The sequence below is a fragment of the Barbatula barbatula genome (assembly GCF_947034865.1).
Source record: "Barbatula barbatula genome assembly, chromosome: 3".
Classification (NCBI taxonomy): Eukaryota; Metazoa; Chordata; class Actinopteri; order Cypriniformes; family Nemacheilidae; genus Barbatula; species Barbatula barbatula.
In genome coordinates this window covers 19,964,411-19,984,607 of record NC_136764.1, presented here as the reverse complement: position 1 = coordinate 19,984,607, position 20,197 = coordinate 19,964,411, and the positions used below count along the sequence as shown (strand labels likewise).

Genomic DNA, 20,197 nt, shown 5'->3' with positions numbered 1-20,197 from the left:
AATTTAAATGGATCTATAAAGCAGACATTGAGGACAAGGGTCGCTTGCATTCACAGAGGCTAATAGCTTTGTTCACGGCGCAGGACAGACACTTGCAGCTAGCATGTTAATTGCTCTTTTAAAACAGCATGTCAATGCTTGTGTGATTGTCAGCTACTGTGCATGGCCAAACTGACAAACAACTGCCCCGTATGGGGGCGTTCAATGTGAATATCCATGTTCGTAGGTGATCAAGTCCATTCAGGTAAACCTCAATAAACTCAAACTAAAACTGACCGTTGCCTTTGACCAATGGTTTTCTCCATACTGATAGCTCACATGCCAATATCCGATGGCTTAAATACCCATGTGACATCTCTCTTAAAGCATTTAAGATTTAAGTTTTATTTTAAAACATGATTTTCCATAGTCATATATAAGTTCTGCTTTCAGAATTGTCACATCCATAATCCTTATAAATGGGCAAATGAAAATCAAATTATACTAACTATGTTATGTTCTTCACCATTTGTTGGGTCTTATTGCTGATGGTCTGTGTACTTTAATTCACAAAAATCCTACAATGTCATCTCTTTAAAAATTGTATTTCCCTCATCGTAAATAGAAAACATGTTCTACAGACTGATATTTTTCAGATGTTCTGATCATAGGGATTCAAATACTGGTAATAAATACATTCTCTAAGAGTTTATTTATAATATATATTATTTGACGTTTTACCTGCAAATGGCGCATTCATAACGCTGGTTGTTGGCCTTCTTGATCTGTGACTTTATGTTTAACCATGTTTTTCTGTTTGCAGCATCTAACTCTGTATAATGTGCAGGGGTGAGTTAGCCCCGCCCATTTATTAACATACAGCGGTATACACGCAGAATAGAAAACGCCGTAGCAAAAACATTTTATTCATGTTGCAACAGTACTGTATACCTTCATACCACCCAGACTATTTCTGTAAGCTGCTGTGCATGTGAAGAATTCCAAATCAGTCACTTAAGATTTTCTCTGATGGTCTTTAGAAGGCAGCTGTCTGTGAAAGGCAGCTTAGTAGGTTTTGGTACAGAACTTATTGACTATTAACCATCATGACGCATACAGGTGACTATCTTTGGTGACTATCTTTGTATAACAAAATCCTAGTCACTTACCAACAGGTGACATTTCTGGTACTTGAGCATTGTAAGGGCCATCCAAAAACTTGGGTTCGTTGTCATTAATATCCTGCACTTTGACAACAAATTCAGACTCCGGTTCGACAGGCAGGTTTGTGGCGCGGTCTCTGGCCTGAGCTCGAAGCGTGTAGTAGGCTTGTTCTTCTCGGTCCAGGCGTTTGGTGGCATGTATGTCACCTGTATTCTCATCAATGGTGAAAATGGAGGATGCACCCTCACCGTTCAGCACATATTTGACGTTCCCCTCACCTTTATCTACATCAGAGTGAAGCTGGAAGACAGAAAATAAAAAAGTAAATTCACACCGATTGTCACTGTAACTGTAGTGTTTATCTATTTAGCGCAGTAATACATAATGCCAGATAGTCTGTTCACCCATGGGAATATACTTCTGCAGTGGTTTAAATACTAAATGGGGAGAAACCCTCTCCAGCAGATTTGTGTAAAGAAATGCCCATATTATCAAAATGAAAACTGAACGAATAAATACGTCAAAACTCAAGTTATTCTTTCTCATGCTAACTGAGAAAACATGGGTAGAGACACATTTTTATTTATGGTTTGTGTCCTGTTATACAGAATATGTCTTTAGATGATGTTGCAGTGAGAAGCTTTTCTGTCAAGAATGACAAACAGGCTTCAGTATTTGAACAACCGTGGCGATGGATGCAGAGTGCTGCTATGATGCTTTACGGTCCACAGGGGTCAAGATTTTTTACTTAGATGGATCACGAAGAGCACAGATCCATTCAAGAAAGGAAAGAAGCATGATTCACAAAGGAGTAATAATAAAAAAGAACCTAAGCCTATTTGTGTTAAAAACATGAAACTGTTCTTGACAGAAATGGACAAAACCAAATTTGACTGCATCACGTTTAAAATCCGAGGATGATAACTCTTAAAAACGTAAAATACATAGCCAAAACGCGATGACTCATTTTGCAAAGCAAATGTTTTCTTCGGTGTGATTTATCGATTTTCCGAGAGTACATGAAGACAGCATAATTATGAAAGAGACCCCAAACAGGAACGAAGAGCAGATCGATTTAAGTATGATGTAAAGCACAGCGAGAGCGATTCAAAATACTGCTTTCTCCTCGCTCACATGGTACTTTGATAACATACGCCATCTGTGCAGCACTGCATAAAGTCAAAAGCGCCTGTAACGTTACTATATCACGTGACTTAGTTTGTAATCCGAATCAAACTATTTAAATATATATATATATCAGTGCATCGAAAGCACTCACTCGAACAAACGATTTGCGAATGTTTTAGAAGCTGCATTTTAAGTACAGAGAATCATTGCTTTAAAGCAAAGATATTCATGTTTAAATGAACAGAAATTTGAATTAATAGCCTCAATGGACGTTTTGTACTGAAGCTCTGATGAGAAACCCTCACCCACTAAATTGCAAATTTCACACTTACTGTACAGGCCCGTTTCTCTTGTGTGACACAAACGTCGATCTACAGGACAAGCTTAAAGTTCATTTGCACTTGTAATCTTAAATCACAAACATTAAGCTCCCTTTTACCTCTCAACAACAACTCTTCACCACATGACGTAAGCAACAAAAAAGGGGTAGGACTACACTAGGGGTAGGCCATGCATTTTTATCCCTCCCTTGTCAGTCACTGAACTAACAAATCAAACAAATAAAAAAATGGAAGGGCAAAATAAAGCCTGCCCTACATTTGTTTCTAATTTCAGAAGCCGTTTCACTTGGATATACTTCACGATTCGGAAAAGAAGTAAATCGCAACTTCTGTTTCATTGTGACTATCCGAGTGAAACCACTTCTGAAATAAAAAAACGGTAGGGCGTGCTTTATTTTGCCCTTCCCATTCTGATTGGTATCTTGGCCTGGAGGGGAGGGCTAAAAATGCCTGGCCATTGGACAGTCAGTATAGTCCCACCTCTTTTTTTGTTGCCGACTTCGTGTGTTGAGGGGGGGAGGAGCTTAACGTTTTTGATTCAAGATTAGGTACAAATTAATTTGTAAAAATGATGGTGTGCACAGATCAATTATTTATAATAGTCACTGCAACACTGTGTAAAACACTTAGAATTGTCCTCTTTGATTTCATGGTGACTTTAAGCTGCTTAAAAAGGGTGCATGTGCATTTGCTGTTCAAAGATGTAGGCGTGACTTTCGAGATGGCCAATCATGGTTTAGAATAGTTTCTGTCTGTCCTGAGAGGTTACTTAAATACGCTACGCAGTTACGCTTTGTTGTGGAAAACACACTCTTCATCTGTTTCATCTTAACTTAGTCGAGTTTGAATAGTGCCAACAATGCACACCAATAACAAAACATAAAACCCATTCAAGTGCACCAAATTACACTAGATCCATGGCCAATTTTATTCACAGTCCAGAAATCCTCATTATGAGCCTATTTCTCATGCTGTTGCTATTTCATGGTAACTGACTTGGTATTTCTGTCACCAACGTTAAAAAATGTTTTACTTTTGTATTTCTTGTACTTTGGCTTCAAGATTTTATTCCAGATCTCTGGAGAATCGTAAGTCAGAAGCATTTTCTTTTCGGTGGTCTCACTTTATTCATATCTTTGCAACAATGTTGGTCTCCAATTCTCAAGAGACTGTTTTCATTGTGGAACAATGCTTTTGTGCAGTATCTTGCCAGAATAAAATGACAACTTGTTTGCTTCATTTAAGCAGCCATGTCATAAATCAGTCTTGACACCCAGAATTACTGCCACGTTGACAGTGCATAAACAGCTAAGCTGTATTACTGTAACAGGACAAACTGTACCATGTTTCCACAACTTATTTCAAACTGCATTTTTCTTATTGTAATATTATTACAATATTGTTATTATAATATTCCAATATAGTAAATATGGAAGCAGTTAATTCCCTCATATTATGTGAGATTTTGTAGAATATTTGTATTTTTAATCATTTATCACACCACATGACAATTTAACTGAAATCGGTTCAAAGGTGTGTCGAAGTAAAAGTGTACAATATATACTAGATGCTGTAAACTACTGTAACTGAAATATAAATGAGATCTTTATTTCTCAACTTCCCATTTACTACTGGTACTATTAAGGCATCCATCCAGTCACATCTTGTTTAGTTTGCAGTTTTCCTCCAATAAAACAGCGCTACTCCACATATGATGTCCGTTAATCAAAAATTACAATGCTTTCAGTAAAGGAACTGAGCGTGCTAACGACTTTTGTACCTAATTAATCAAAGTAAACGTGTGTTTGGATGTAAGCGCTGGCAGGCGTCCAAGGCCAGCTTTAATCTCATGACTGTCGTGTGGCTGGACTCAGCTCTGCCTTCACAGCCTCAATTTTCTCATTTAAAATGTTTATTTTGGCCATAACGTACTGTGATGATGACTGTAGATCATTCGTTTCTGTGTGCTCAGCTCTAACACGTGGACTCATCTAAAATGATTGTAATAGTTGTATATATCCCTAGTCGTCTAAACGATTAAAGCTGTCACAATTTTCGCCAATCCAAATCCAAATCACAGCCAGCGATTCAATCTAACAATGTGAAATCCTAAGCGATTAGGACAGAACCATTTTTTCAAAGTCATTTCAAACCTGTATGACTTTCTAATGTAGAACACAAAAGAAGATATTTTGAAGAATGTTGGTAACTGAACAATGACAGCACCCATTGACTTTCCTGTGCTTTTGGTAGAAAATCTACTGAAACTGGTTTAAAGGTCCAGTCAGTAATATCTAGCCAATTGCAACCAACCGCTCACTCCACCCCTTTCTTTTAAATCACTACGACGGCTGACAGAACATGGCGAATTACATGCAAGGGGAACCGCGATGTACTGTATGTAGATAGAAATAGCTTGTTCTAAGGAAATAAAAATGTTATAAAAAATATGTATGGTAAATACACAAAATGTGCTGTTCACACAAGCAACGTCATTTTGTCAATTTCCTGGTGAGACAGCGTTCACACAGCTGTCTCAAAATACTAGTAATATGATGTCATCAAGTGGAAGTTTCCGTATAAATAGCTCCAATACAACCGGTGTTATGTTTGACAATATGGCGGGTGTGATTTTATATCCGAACTAACGCAGTGTTGTTGATGTTTGGATCATACACTTGCTATTTACCCAAGTTAGTTACACTGCAACGTGCCGATCACGCGCGGTGTAGATGTAGACAGTTTACCGTCACTTCCTGCATTTACGGTAGTACTGTAAATGTCTGCACATGCTTGAGACGGCATGTCAAGAAGACGGAGGGTGTGAACTAAAGTGAGATGAGAGAAGTGCTCCTTGACTTCTGTTCTTAATTTTGTTTATTTCTTTGACCGAAGTCGGATACCTTTTATGTTTTGTCGCTCAAATCTGAATGTATGCCGATGAGTGTGCCGATGCATAAACTCAAGGGAACTTTAACAGATTGCTTCGTGTCAGTCCTTTTCTCTGATCATTTTATTACTTTTTTCCTCTCACTGTTTTAAACAAGTGTACGTCATCTGCGTTCTCTTATGTCCTCATTCTTCATTCACTCAGCGCCTTATACTGGTAATTTTCTGGTAAACTCCTATTACTGGGAAATTGGGAGTACTGATATACCAGAAAGGTTCAGTTCAAACACAAAACAAAAAAAAGACTGAATGTGTGAAATGATGTAAACTTATACTTATGAAACTATACTTATGATATAGTGTGTGAATAAGAGAGAACGTTTGAATAACTCTGCTATGCAGGTGTGCAGCACAGGGGTCGCCTCTTGACTCACTCCTCTATTGCTCAGTCTTTAATCCTATTTCAGCATGGAGAAAGAGATAAAAACAACTAAGAAGCAGAGAAAAAAAGAGACAAAAAGGTGCAAGTTAATAGGCTGTTGATAACAAGAGGCTAAAAACAGAAATGAGAGGAAGGAGGAATAGAAGCTGAATGTAGGTGGGAAGAATAAAGTAGTGGAACTATGAGGAAGCCATTTAGACCAGTGAAGTCTAGGGATGAGCGCCCACCTTTCGTCTGTGAGGCTTTTCGCGAGAGCTGCCAGCGAGCTCACAGCCCCTAATCATATGTTCAGCTGAGTCACGTCACGAAAGTTGTTTGCATCTGCGATACGGGTTGTTGTTGTTGACATTGACTACCGCCACAAAACTCATCCTTCCTTTGGACCGGGACTAGTCTCACGCTGCCAACGCATTCCACACCAATAAAGAAGATAAATGAAGACTGTCATTACATTCGTGTCATCTGTCTCTGGCAAACCGGCGAGCCCAATTACGTTGCGAGATTACAAATGCCGCCTGTTTTACACACAGCTAGTTTATGTTCATCTGTCTCCTGCTTATATCCTGCAGGGATGCCCATAATATGACGCTCCTTCTCGTGTTCGCTCCCTCCAAATAGGGAACGATTATGAATGTGGCAAACGTGAAACTGTTTCGCCTGTCAGTGCACATTAATTACTTTCCTCACAATCCCACCTAATGAGTGTCTTTCAGACTAAAACTTCGTAATAAATAACACAATTGATGTGGTGTCGTTTCTGGAGTGATTGGCATTGGCGAGGCGTTCACTTTGATTTACTGTAATTTTCAAATAGCGATTGGGAAGCTGTGACTAAAATTGCACAGCTAGCTACATTACAGATGGTGCCTCTTTTAATTAACTGTATCTGCTCAATCAAAGCATGGAACATACCTCTTGTCTATAAATTAAGCACAGCAAAATGAACCGCGTCATGAAAAAAGACCACAGCGTAGAGTCCCACGTAACTTTATTACTGCATGGTTTTAGACGTTGTTTAACAGCTCTATTAGAAGTGTCCAATGTAGAGATTTTAAACTTCTGTATACTTGTCAATTGTTGGGCTTTAAGGTCGATACAAATGTGTATCTGACATAACAATTCTAACCCTTAAAGTGTAGTGTTTTAGAATGTGCTTAGTGTTGAGTTATCGTCTACAGTATATATGAAACATACAATTAGTCGATTCACTTCATAGAGATTGTTTTTTCATTTCCATTACATTTGTACAGCATGGGTGCTACTGCTATTAAAGTAACTTTGTCTTTTGTTTACATCAAGTCTAATTTTATTACAAATGAATTACCATGGCTAATAGAGTGCTTATATATTCCCAAACTGTATAATCTACTCATTAAAAATAAGCAAACTGTACTCAAAACTTTCAAGACTTTGTGAAAAAGTCACTTAACTCAGAAATTTTTATGATATTTTCCAATGACGTCAGAGCGATTCCCAGCATGCTTTGTGTGGACTGGATACTGGAAGTACATCTCGAAATAAAGTGTTATTTTATGTATTTATATCCAAATTAAAATGGGAGAAGGCTTATACATGTTAAGTATTCTGTTCTATTCTGTTATACAGGAATAAATGCAATACAAGGAATTATTGCCAATTTTATTGTCCTCATAAAAAGATTGCAACCTACAAAAATGTTAGAAACTTTCCTTGAGACTATGACTACAAGACATAGCAACAACATTCCGAATAATAAAAATTAAGGCTAATTGACACGATGACTTTAAATAAATTTTGTATTATGACATTTTTTGGGAAACACTTGATATGAATTAATACAGATTTTATAATATTCAACAATTTTGATGTTTCTTTCATTTACTCTAATATGTAAGAAAATGATTGAGAGTTAACTGAAGTCTCTAAAGGTACTTTCAATGTTTTAAGTATAAAGGAGTCAACTTGGGCATGCTACCGATTTGTCAGCTATCAGTATTTGCTGTGTAAGCACATAAGCGTAGGCCCGCAAAGTCTCATTAAAGCGACAATTTCCTTAGAGATACCCTTGACTTACCATTTAAAGGTGAAAGAAGCCTAGCTTGGCATTCTGGAGCTGTTCATATGTCAATGCTTTTTGTTTGTGACTCAGTGGTTAATGGCAGAAGCAAGGGAGAATTTTGTCTTGTATTCCGTGCTCAGATAATGTTACGCTTCAGAATGTCATTTCCGTTTGCCTTTAAAACCACCTTACACCCCGAATAATCAAGAGGCTGAATAAAATCAAGCCTATAATATAAGCGAACGGCTGAATTTGTGAGAAAAGGCACTCATTTGTACCTGATAGCGTTTTACATATTGGACCTATTTGCCCGTGCCTTTTCAATACTTTCTTATGGTGTGGGATCCTTCCCCCTGTTGTAATATTTTACCTGAATCAACACCTGCAGAGCGCTATATAAATGCAAATGGTATTTTATTGTGTTGTGGAGCTGCTCTTTCGCCGAAAAGGTGTGGGCTTCATCTCTTCCTCATTGTAGAGGATTCTTTATTCTCTGTCATTAGATTCACTGGTGTCTGCTCATATCCGTCTTCTTATGAGAAAGACTGCCAGATTCTATTAAAAAGTGACTAGACACCCTCAATGCCCTTAGCCTTAATTTTCTGAAAAGACACGATTCACTTTCTTTACGTCCTCCATTTGCCGGCGCTTGCGCGTAAACCGATACGAACAGTGAGGATTGGCAGAAGCGCTCGTGTCGTGACTGCCAACCCAATGACTTTCATCTGCACCGATGACAAATGGCCATGGCACGGACCAGTGCGGGCTGGAAGCAGATGAAAAAGCATCTCTTCTCGCATTGCATTTAATTACCCAGCATATGTTAGAAATCACTCCATAGAGGATGTGGGGAGCGCTTGTTGATCCACAACATGAAAAGAGCTCTTTCTCTTTCTGTTTCATTTTGTTTAATTCGGTTTGCGCAAATCATTGATGTGGTGGGAGGGCGGGCGCAGCGGAGAGCGCATTTAATCTACTTGGCCTGGCTGACGAAAGCCTCTCGGTGCCTAGCGAAGTGTGGATCTCTCATTCCCGATAAAGGGGGATGCAGCGGTATCTCCAGTCTGCCTCTCATCAAGCATGCATTTAGAAAGTGAGCTACGGGTTGTTTCCGACAACGCAAGAAAGAAAACGCTAATGGTATGGGCAGGACATCGGATTGGGAACGCTCCCCTTAACCCCATACTATTACACAGGCTTCACCATCAAAGGATCCCCCCAATTAGCACTTGATTCAAAGGCGTTTTCTGTGGTGCGCTCTGGTGTGAATATGGGCGGAATATGATCGGACACTCAACTCCCAGCTGAGGGATTCCAGCTGACAGGCCCGGCACATCTTATGAAGCTCAAAAACCAGAAGGGTGGTACAACAAACAGCTGAGAGGCCCCAGTACAGCAGCATATAATCGCAAATGTATTCCTGTGATTCTGAACCAGAGGCGAGATCTTTAATTATGTGCCAAGATGAAAGTCTAGGTATCTTACCGCAACGGAACTATTAACGACAGCAGACACTTGTTTATGCTTATCCTGACGTGAAATAGCCTTGAAGTGCTGTAATGAATGTGTACATTCAGTGGAGACACCGGGGTCATTTCTAATAATTGTTGATATTACTGAACCCACCCCAGAGACAAGGATATGCATTATTCATGGCGCTCTCTGTGACATGCCTTCGTTTGAGCATTTTATTCAAGCTGGACCTATCATATCCATATTCATCAGACTGCGAAGAGGTCACCGTGGGCAATAATCCCAGTCGCTGATGGTGCGATATCAAGGCGGCAACGACATATTCATTAAATTCGTTCTGGTATAATTTCACAGATAATAATGGTCGAGTAGATTGGAGTGCTGTATTGCCACTGAATGTTTGGTTAAGAATAGGCTTCTTTGTGTTTCCCTGCCCTTTTTCTTGCTCGCGCTAATAAAAAAGAGAGACAATCGATATGGAGTTACACCGAGAGCGGAAAATGCTATTTGAAGTGATGATTAGAGATGGAAATTAAAGGTTCCCTTTGTTTCTTGCAGACGTGCCTTTAAAAGGCTCTAAAAACAAAGATTGTGCAGAATGTTGGAGACCGAATGTGACAAACAGGGTCTTCTTTCTAGGCTTGGCAAGCATCAGAGACTCATTTTTCATATGTGGTGTACATCTTATTTGCCGTCATTACATTCTAATTATATTAGTATGGCCAATTAACATTTTCAACTAATAAATTACATGATATGTCAATCAATGAATTGGAAATATTTGCAGATAAAAGCTTCCAAATGAAGAATTTCCATATCACTGCATTATTGTAGCTACATTGAACAGACAGTAGAAAAAGTGTCTGAGGTACAGATTTAGTTATATCTTCAGCAAGTACAGTTCATTCTACCTGTAGGAATGTAACATCTGTCTCTAGGCTGTTGGAAATGAGGATCGGCACACAATGCAACGCAACTCATACATTTCCCATTACTGTTAATGGAGAGTTTTAAACTACTGTACTTTTTTTCCAGTCCATTGGATACATGCAGATGGACAATGTGCCATGAGCATGGCATTTAAAGATAATTTATCAAGTAAGTTCATATGTATTTATTTAGATCAAGCAAAGCATTCTTTTTACATTTAATCTAACTCAATTGACATTAAAATAGTATCACTAGCAGTATCACTATAAGCATAGGCCATGTAAGTCATCCACTGCTCATACATTTATTGTTTAGCCAGTAATATCTGGATTAATAAAGCAGGCGGCAGGATGAGAATTTTATATGAGATCTCTTGGTAATAAAGTTGTTGGTGAGGACCCCGTCATTCATGCCTGTATTATGTTAACCTCATAGGCATGCTGATGAATAAGACCATATTTCACACTCACTTGTGATCATATGATGGATGACCACATAAAAGTCATGACAGAAAGTAGACGGTTGAAGCAATCCGCCGACCATTATTCTAAAAACATGTGAGATAGCCGTTCTCTTCAGACCGTACCGTACATTACTCTGCCCATCATTCAGTGCGGGGGAAACATTTGTGTTCAGTCATTTCTATTTTGCCTGGATCCCTTCGAGCAGAGTGAATTGGAGATGAGCCAGAATCTAATAAGGTTCAACCTGGCTGTCAGGGTTTGAGAGCATGATGGTAGAGAGATGTGTGTGGTGTAGCGGCTGAGAGATAATGTATTGCAAAGCCAAGGATAGTATAACAGGTGGCATTGTTGGAGTATCTGCCTCATTATCTTTAAAAGGGGAAAGTGTTTGGCTGCGTTTGCGTGTAGCATCGAGCTAACTACTAACAAGTCTGAGTGTATAAAGTAATCATGCCGCTAGTGAACTGGAGCCAACACATAAAAGAAGAGTGGCTTTGTGTCCTTTGTGTGAGGAGACTATTTTCTCTCTGTGCAAGAAGCCATTTAGACTCATTTAGTTCAGAGCGGTACTGTAAAATCGAATCAAAGAGGTTTGATCAAACAACATGTGCAATATTCATTAAACAAAATGATCATCCACATCATGCTAAAGAGTGCGTCACATATTTATAAACCATGTGTATCTACACTCTCAGAAAACCAAAGATACGGACGACCAGAAACACTTAAAAGCCTTTTAATGCTTTGATGCAAATGCCTATGTCAACCTGTATTCTCTAAAGTTCTCAATTGAAATATGTGAAGATGAATATCAGACTAAGCTTTTCAAATGGCCTGAGAATAAGGTTTTATATCTGATTAAGATCATAAATGTGAACATGTCTGAAGTGTGCTGGCAGAGAGAGAGTGTGTGTTCTTTTCATGCACCTTATTAAGGGGTTTGACTGACATGTATTAGGACAAAGTAGTGATGAACCTGCCTTAAAGAGACATTATGACGTAGGTAAGAGAAAGTGAGAGTCTCTCTGATAGTCTTTTTCACACTCTTTCTAAAGACGTTTCTTTGAACGTTGGCACAAACTTAACTTCCGGTCTGAGTTTGGTTATAATATAACATTTATTTTATATTAAATTAATATTCATATAAATAAATATGTTATTTTACATACATTTTATTAAATTAAATTAAAACTACTCAACAGTTGTTGATTCTTTGCGGAGGTCTACCGGAAGTTAAGTTTGGATCAGATAACGTTTGTTTATGTTGATGCCACTGAAACCGTCTATATTCAAGTTTCAGATATTATATGCAAGACCTGCACCAATGATCTTAGGGATTCTGTCCACTTACTATTTTAGTAGGTTTTTTCATTTTTTCTTTTTAGTTGTGCAGCATTTTTCTGAAAATTTAAGCAGATTGTTTTTGCTGCTTTTGCCCTATTAGCAAATTGTTGTATCCTGTTGAGAAAAATATTTCATAACCTTATTCAATTAAACACTTTCTTAAAGTCATATTATCTTACTGAATTTAGCTTATTATCTTATGCTGAAAAATAAAAGTTAAGCTGACATCATTTTACAGAGAAACAAGATAAAAAATGTACGTAATGTAATGCAAAGCAGTTGTTTATAAAAATGGAAAATAGAAGATTGTTTTCCCTTGCATATAAATATCAATTGACCATTTGTTACTTGGACAAACATGGTTTATTAAAGGACAAACTAAAATTAAAGGACAGACATGGTTTATAGCTATTATCCGGTTATGCCCTCCAAACGTCTTCAAATGCAAATATGTAGATCAGGGAAATAAATATTTTTCCATGGCGAATGTCGCTGAAGAGCTAACTCCTTTGCTGGGCCATTTCTAAAACCTTGCATACCGGTGTCACTGACGTGTAAATGCATGCATTAACGCATTCAACAATCCAATATTCTACTGTACCTTAGTCACAAGAAATGTTTTTGTACACTGGGAAAATTTTAAGTTCTAGAAGTAACAATGTTTTCATAGTACATTAAGCTCTTTTATCTCAAAAGACCAAGGAAAATTAGATTCATTGCTAAATGACCCTTTTAAAAAAAATGTGGTGCTGTAAATGCATTTTTTTCTTATTTTCTGCACTCTTTCACAAAACTACTTCTACTAAGTAGTTTTTCCTGCCTCAGCAAAGGTCTGGCTTGAAAGACTCTGTATGCCATGCACAATAGGTAGTCATGTTTAATAAGTGTCACATGTTTAGCAGAAGCTGTGATCACGTGCAGCTGGTGGACTCTGAGACGGAAGGCTATGCCAGACAGTCCACTGAAATGCTCGGCCAGACTGCTCTACTGGGTTCTGGGCAACCAAACTACATTATCTAAATAAACATGTCACCTCAGTTAACGTGCAGTCGCTGGATGGATTTTAACACTACAGCAGAAGACGGGTACACCAGGTTACAGCAGCCTGGAACAAAATACCTTTTAAAAGTCAATGTTATATTTGAAGCAAAGATGTAGATGTCAAGAGAAATGACCCTAATGACCCCAGCCACCTTACATGTCACCAAGCGCAGTTATATTCTAAAGATAGTGGGTTTTCCTTCACTAAAGATTTGTCGCCCTGTGCATATGTGGAGTATTACATTTTTCCTGTTTTCTTTTCTTGTTGGTACATACTAGGCGCACATTAAGATGATTCTCACTGACTTCAGCTATGATCCTGAAATGGTTTTGTCTGACAACAGTGAGTTCCTCTGTTGAAACGTCAACAAGCCTCGTTTTGGAGCGTGATCTGTCTTAAAAGGATAGTTCACCCCAAAATGAAAATTGTGTCCTCATTTACTCACCCTCTTCTCATTTCAAACCTGTATGACTTTCTTCTGCAGAACACAAAACATGTTTTGAAGAATGTTGGTATCCGAACAAGGGCTGTAGCCATTGACTTCTATTGTACGGACACAAAACCAATGCAAGTCAATGGGTATCGCCGTTGTTCAGTTACCAGCATTCTTAAAAATATCTTCTTTTGTGTTGTGCAGAAGACGCCATAGAGGTTTGAAATGACAAGATGATGAGTAAATGACAGACTTTTTATTTTTGGACGAACTAGATTAGATGATTAGATGATTAGATTCAACTTTATAGTCATTACACATATACAAGTACAGTGTAACAAAAATTTGTTTAGGTCTAACCAGAATATCAATTAGCAAGTGCAGGATATATAGTGTGCATAAATACAGAATACAATATTAGAAAAATACTATACAGTAAGCATGGACTAAGAAAATACTTTACTATCCCTTTAACTATCCCTTTACGGTACAGTATTAATAGAAATATCAAGCATTACCTTGCCAACATAGAGCGGGTCATCTCCAGTATACTCCTCCAGAACGAAGAACTGGTTCCAAACCCAGTTTCTTTTGTGCCTGCGAAGGGACGTGGCCACGCCAGCCCCAAAGGGCCTTTGAGAAATCGGGCGGAGAGGAACTGAGTTCAGTGTCATTCCCCGGCAGCCCACGTCCCAATGGGCCAGCAACAGCATAGTCATTAAAGTCAGTCCATTCCACACTGCAGAGCCTCTCTGCATCATTTGGACGAAAGTACAAAAAGGAAAAAGAAAAAATACACTCCTCCGTAGTGAACGGGCAGCAGAGATCTTGAGGCTTTAGAAGAAGCTCATGGAAAGCTGTGCAGTGCCCTCAGAACTGGCTCGGGTAGCAGAAGAGAGCAGACCATCGGACCAGTGCTTGACGGGAGGACCACAGGAATGGACTACGATTGTAGCTGAAGCTTTCCAACCTGCGGCGAGAACAGCGAAGAGGTTGAATGTGAGAGAGAAAGAGAGAAAACACGATAAAAACGAGTGAGAAATTAGAACGAGTCCAAAAACATATAGAATAAGTGTCAGTCAGCACAGCGGGCTTGATTTACTGTCGTTTTTTATAATATCCATTTCACACTTGAACCTCAGATTAAGACAACATGACTTTTGACATTTCGGAAGCAGCTATCTAAGATGGCTAGGCAGGTGCTGGGAGACGTCTACAGGTGAGCAAAACGGACATGCAGTTCTTTCCTCTGGATGAGTATTTGACAGGGCTGCTGAAAGTGGAGCACATTAATCTTCCGGGCTGAGAGAAGGCTGAAGGGAGAGGGATGGAGGCAGAGCTCCAATGCGAAGCTTTGGAGAAATAAAGCAAATATGTACCGAGGTCTCGCATGGGGAACGGTAGCTCAATTGTGATATCTGCCTGAATCGTATTGAGTGAAATTTATCACGGAGTGCTTCATCATATTATATAAGGTTTGGTGTATTTTATTGGGAATGTAACCTGACTTTAAGGGATAGTTCACCCAAAAATGTAAAACGTTGAAGAACGTTGATAACCAAAACAACATTGGCCCGCATTGACTTCCGTACCACATTTGTAAAATATTTTCTTGTGTGTTCTGCATAAGAAAGTCAGACAGGTTTAGAATGACTTGAAGGTGAATACATGATGAAATATTGTTATCTTAGGGTGAACTATCCCTTTAACTCCCTTGAACATGAACATACTGTTGTGTTAAAAGGACCATGAATTGTCCCATTTGGTGTTTGAACCTGCCTGTACAACCTCCATCTTAAGAGCCCTGATCCAACTACTGAACCGTACCACACAGTACATGCATGTTACACAAGTGACGCTGGAATTTTATGGTGTCGTACAAAATATCCACATGCTCTACATTGCAACAGAGTACTACAATTTAAAAGTATGCACTCTAAGTTAAAGTGACAAAATTCCAGGCACAAATTCCTCCTAAGGGGTCCCTGGAGCTTCTCGGTCCAAGAGAGCCTTTTAGGTGTTTCTAACATCCTTTTAAAGTCAAACACTTACAAGTCTGGAAAAATAGTTCAAAGGGGATTTGGGTAGAGCACATATATGCTCTCAAGAGAAATCTGTCCTTCTAGCAGTTCAGAGCCCATAGCAGCACGATTCACGGCCCAACAGCTTATTTTGATGTTGAAGAGGATGTTGAAATCTCTACGGAAATTCTTCGTTGTCCGAGAAAAAATGAGATCTTACCGTAGCTTTATAGATTGCACCTGCTATAATTTAGTTTTTTGTGAATTCTAGACGGATGATTTGAACAATGTTAATGACGTGCAAGGTTAATTATGACTATAAGTGAAGGTTAAGATGGTCTTCAAACAGTGTTGCTATTAACTATCTGAAAGCAACATTGTAAAAAAAACTAAATGATAATAATAGGCACTAAACAGAAGGAATTCATGTTCTACACATTTGTGATCTTAAATATATACGACAGAGGCTGTATCTGTGCTAAATAATTGCATGTTTGAAAGCAGAGCTCTGAACAGAGGAGTAAATCACAAAGCATCCCTCCTTCCTTGTATATAAGCTCAAAAGCACTAGCGCTGCTGGAGGAGAACAGAGCGTCTTGAGCTTTGCTTCAGAAGACCACAGTGCCAAGACCCCTCAGTAGGGAAAAGTCTCAGCTAAAGCCTGTAATCTTTATCATAAGCTTCACTTTATAGGGGAATTACAAGTGCTTAGCTACTGATTAGATCTCTACATGTTCGACTGGGTGGATTCAACAAAGTTGAAGTAAATGGCTGAAATGTATGAAGAAAAACAGTTACGGCAAAATAATCCTCCACGCGTCTCAATTATCTCCGACCTTCAATGCTTTCATTGAAGTGCTGCATGACACCATTAACAAAGAAAAGAGCTCTACGTCTGGAATGCTTATAGCATCGCGCAGGGTAATAAAGAGAGCCGGAAGGTGATATGGATCGTTTATCAGGCTTGCATTAAAACAGAGCAAACAAGGACACCAACAAACCATGAGAGTCTAAAGCAATATCTTAGAACAGGTTTTCATGACAGGGCATTTTTCAAAGGTGCCAAATTAGTTTTGATCTTAAAGTAAAAGTAAGACTTGGTTTGAAAAAAAACAGAAAACCCTAAAATCTGGTATTTTATAAAAACTATATCAAGAAACGAATGTGTGCCACATTCACGCGACGTCGTGTAAAACAGTGAATGCGTGCGCATTTTGCATTTGAATACTTACAGAGTCCTTTTATTATTTAATGCTCTGGCAATAGATTAAGAAGATAAATCAAAAGCTGTAGAAGACAAAGACAGCATCTGTGTCTATGGTCCAGATTAGACAGATCATGAATAATATTAATCGAGAACTGCTGTACATTATTAGCCACGGAATGAGTGTACTATATTTGTTTCTGTTCTCTTTCCAGCCCCCCGCTAACATTTTCTCTCTGGCCGAATCTGCTCGCTGTCGGGCTTGGCTGAGGCCCCGGACTTTGTGTACAGCACATATCGCCCAAATGGTCCAGGACAGGATGATGAAGTCTCATTAGCCCCCCCATGCCATCTGACGAGAAAAGCTGAGACTCCAACACAGACCGCCCCGTGAGACGTTGCCCACAGTCACCGCCAGGTATTGAGCTCCAAAACCGATCTTCGCGCACTTTCTAGTCATAGCCCCCCTGCAGCGAGGGGCGTTCACCGGGGACAGTATGCTCAAACACGGAACAAGCATGACTCATGGCATCTGGACATCAAACACAGTACAGAGAGGACTGGTAGCATATGGCCTTCTTATTATGATGGCTGCCCTTCCCTATAAAGGCTGAATTACGCAAGGATCTGGGCTGGATGTAATTGGTTATGAGCGTGCAAAATGTTGCTCGAGTAGATGAATGCAACTTAAAATTAATGTGGACATTAATCGACACCTATTCCCTAGTGTTTAAAACACAGTTTGAAATATTCTTTGTAATATTATAGTTCATACGCAAAGTCACTGTCAAACCCTTTTTTGGCAGATTGATTTCTATGAATTACCAAACTTTTACTGCCATACCATAGTTAAACCATGGTTAACATGATTATAAACTATTCACAGGACATAGAATAAAAAGACATTGCTAAAGTGCATTAGGCTCTTTGCGTGTGAGACTTCCATGTTTCACTGGACGAACCCAAGGAAGTTTCCAGTTGGGGAGACTTAAAGTGAAATGGAACAAAGAGAAAAATAGTTCAATTTAGCTGATGCTGTACATTGTGGCACACAGCGGTGGTATATAGAAGTGCCGTTCTACTATATTTGAATGTTATAACCAGATGTTAAGTTATAAAAGTATATTTCAAATAAGGTAGAACAGTACTTATACCGGCTCTGTGCCGCAATGTACAGCATCTGCAAAACCTGACTATTTTCTCATTTTTCCATTTCTCTCTGCTTTAAGTCTTCCCAACCGGAAAGTGCTGATGGTTCTTCCTGTGAAACGTGTAAGTCACGCATGCATAAAGCCCATATTTACATTGATTCATTTAGCATATGCGTTTATTCAAAGCACCTCACAAATGAGAGAGCATTTAACATTTTATTAAAGATCTAACAATAAGTGTAGTTTACAAGACTAAAGCCGAAGCAAAGGGGAAATACACCACACACAAATGACAGACGTGGCATATTTTATGAACACATGAACAGAGCTAAGGAAACGTTGACAGGGTTAGTCAGTCTGCGGCTGAGAATTAAGCAACCAAAAACATACCACATGACAATAACAAATATTTTGTAAAGAAGGCTGAGAATTGACATTTTTGTTATTTTCGGGACCTCATCGTACAAGTCATTTGTTCAACAGCAATAGCAATTTGGCCCCACGGTTCACTCGACGCGCCACCTAGTGCCCGTCCGGTTAGCATGACAGGAAAGTTAAGGTCGATGCTGTTCCGAGCCTCTCTCTGTTTTTGGCATTGCAGTGGTGTCCTGACGGGGAGGTGTTTGTGATTGATGCTGGAGTGTGAAAAAAAAAATCTCTCTAGCTGTGATAACTGCTCTCGTTTTGAAAATACGGCGAAACGTAAAAACAGCCTCCTATGTAAATCAAGACTCCTTCGAGTAGAGTCCATGATAGTTTTGTTTTTTAAGGTTTCGCATCAAAACAAAGTGTTTCACGGTAGCCTGCAGACGACATTATTTGCATCGCAAATGAGAATTTCTGGCGAGGTACCAACTATTGCTTTCAGGGCTGAGAAATTGCAGTTCGTAAAGACTCGATTAATATGCCGCCTGTCAGACCTCAACTTCTGAGCATCTCGCGCTCCTGAGGGAGAAAGCGCTGAATATTAAAACATAGAAACTTTGAAAAGTGTTGCACTTGAAGTCATCATCACTCTTTACGCTTTCTACGTTGATAAAACGCAAGAACATAACCCGCTTCGTGAATTAGGCTATCCGATACTGGGAAAAACAACCATTTGGTTATCAAACTCCGCAATGAAAACGAACAGTGTTAGTGTCAGTTATTCTTCTATTTTTCCTCTGCTTCATGGATCTGCGCTTTCTTATAAATGAGATTTATTTCGATTTACAAAATGAAATGACAAATAAAAGCACCTGCAAACCACAATAGTCATTCCGGTTAACTTTTAGATAGCTAAAATAAGATGTGGTTCGTCGATGTGCACCGCAAAAAACGCACATCAATCGCCAACTGTCCGTGCGCTATTGCGCCTCAGCAAACACAACGACACTCGTACCTTTTCCTCCCGCTCCTGTGCGTGCGTATAAATCGTAAATGTTCTTTGTTAAAATGATGGAGAATTCCGTCTCGTCGTGCGGCTCCTCTTCGCGCTTTCTTCACGAACAAGTCAAGGAACACACACAGGAAAGCATCCCTGAACTACAGACGTCTCCGCTCAGCGTGATGACTGCGCCGCCCGCTACAACACAGCGGCTACAATAAGCTCTATTGAGAAGCCACAGCTGCGGCGAACCTCAGCCAGGGGAGAGCACCGCGCACTGAGGAGACACTCACAAAAGGACCACGACACTGTCTGCCATCCGTGAAGCAAGCCTAGGGAGCCAGCGTTATAGTCACCCGAACTCCAAGCGGTTAAGCGTAACTTATTTTCTCTAGTGAAAGTGCCCACTCCAGCCTGACGAAATGCACAAGTCTGTGTTATCGTGCCGTGCGGGCATCGATCATCAGGGACGCGTTGCATCGAGGGGAGGTGCCGGTGTCAGTCAGCGCCTATCAGATCTAGCCGTTTAAAACTTGAATTTGTTAGTTAATATTGGGAGTAAAGTTTGGATATTTGGCACAAGCAAATAAAAAGCACCTGAGTGTAGCCTACACCATTTTATCTCTAATATATATTTTTTTATTATTCATTCGTTTCATTTATGTATAAAGCACATTTAAGATAACTCATGGTTGATCAAAGAGCTCTCATTACAGGTCATGATAAAGTATTCAACCAATAGGAAAACGTGCTAATGTGTGATTTAAGCGGAATAGCTGCCAGGCTCC

At 39.3% G+C, this 20,197-nt stretch overlaps 1 protein-coding gene across 1 annotated transcript in view; it reads right to left on the bottom strand.

The window, feature by feature from the left end:
- The window catches only part of cdh7a (cadherin 7a), a 46,469-nt gene extending 26,616 nt beyond the window's left edge, over nt 1-19,853 (bottom strand). Inside the window, exons 1-3 of the mRNA XM_079452671.1 lie at nt 19,425-19,853; nt 14,186-14,637; nt 1,149-1,443 (exon numbers count right to left, since the gene is read on the bottom strand). Of these exons, the coding sequence (XP_079308797.1) occupies nt 1,149-1,443; nt 14,186-14,428 (538 nt within the window). The 5' untranslated portion in view covers nt 14,429-14,637; nt 19,425-19,853. The remainder of the gene's footprint in view (nt 1-1,148; nt 1,444-14,185; nt 14,638-19,424) is intronic.
- Nucleotides 19,854-20,197: the final 344 nt, after the last annotated feature.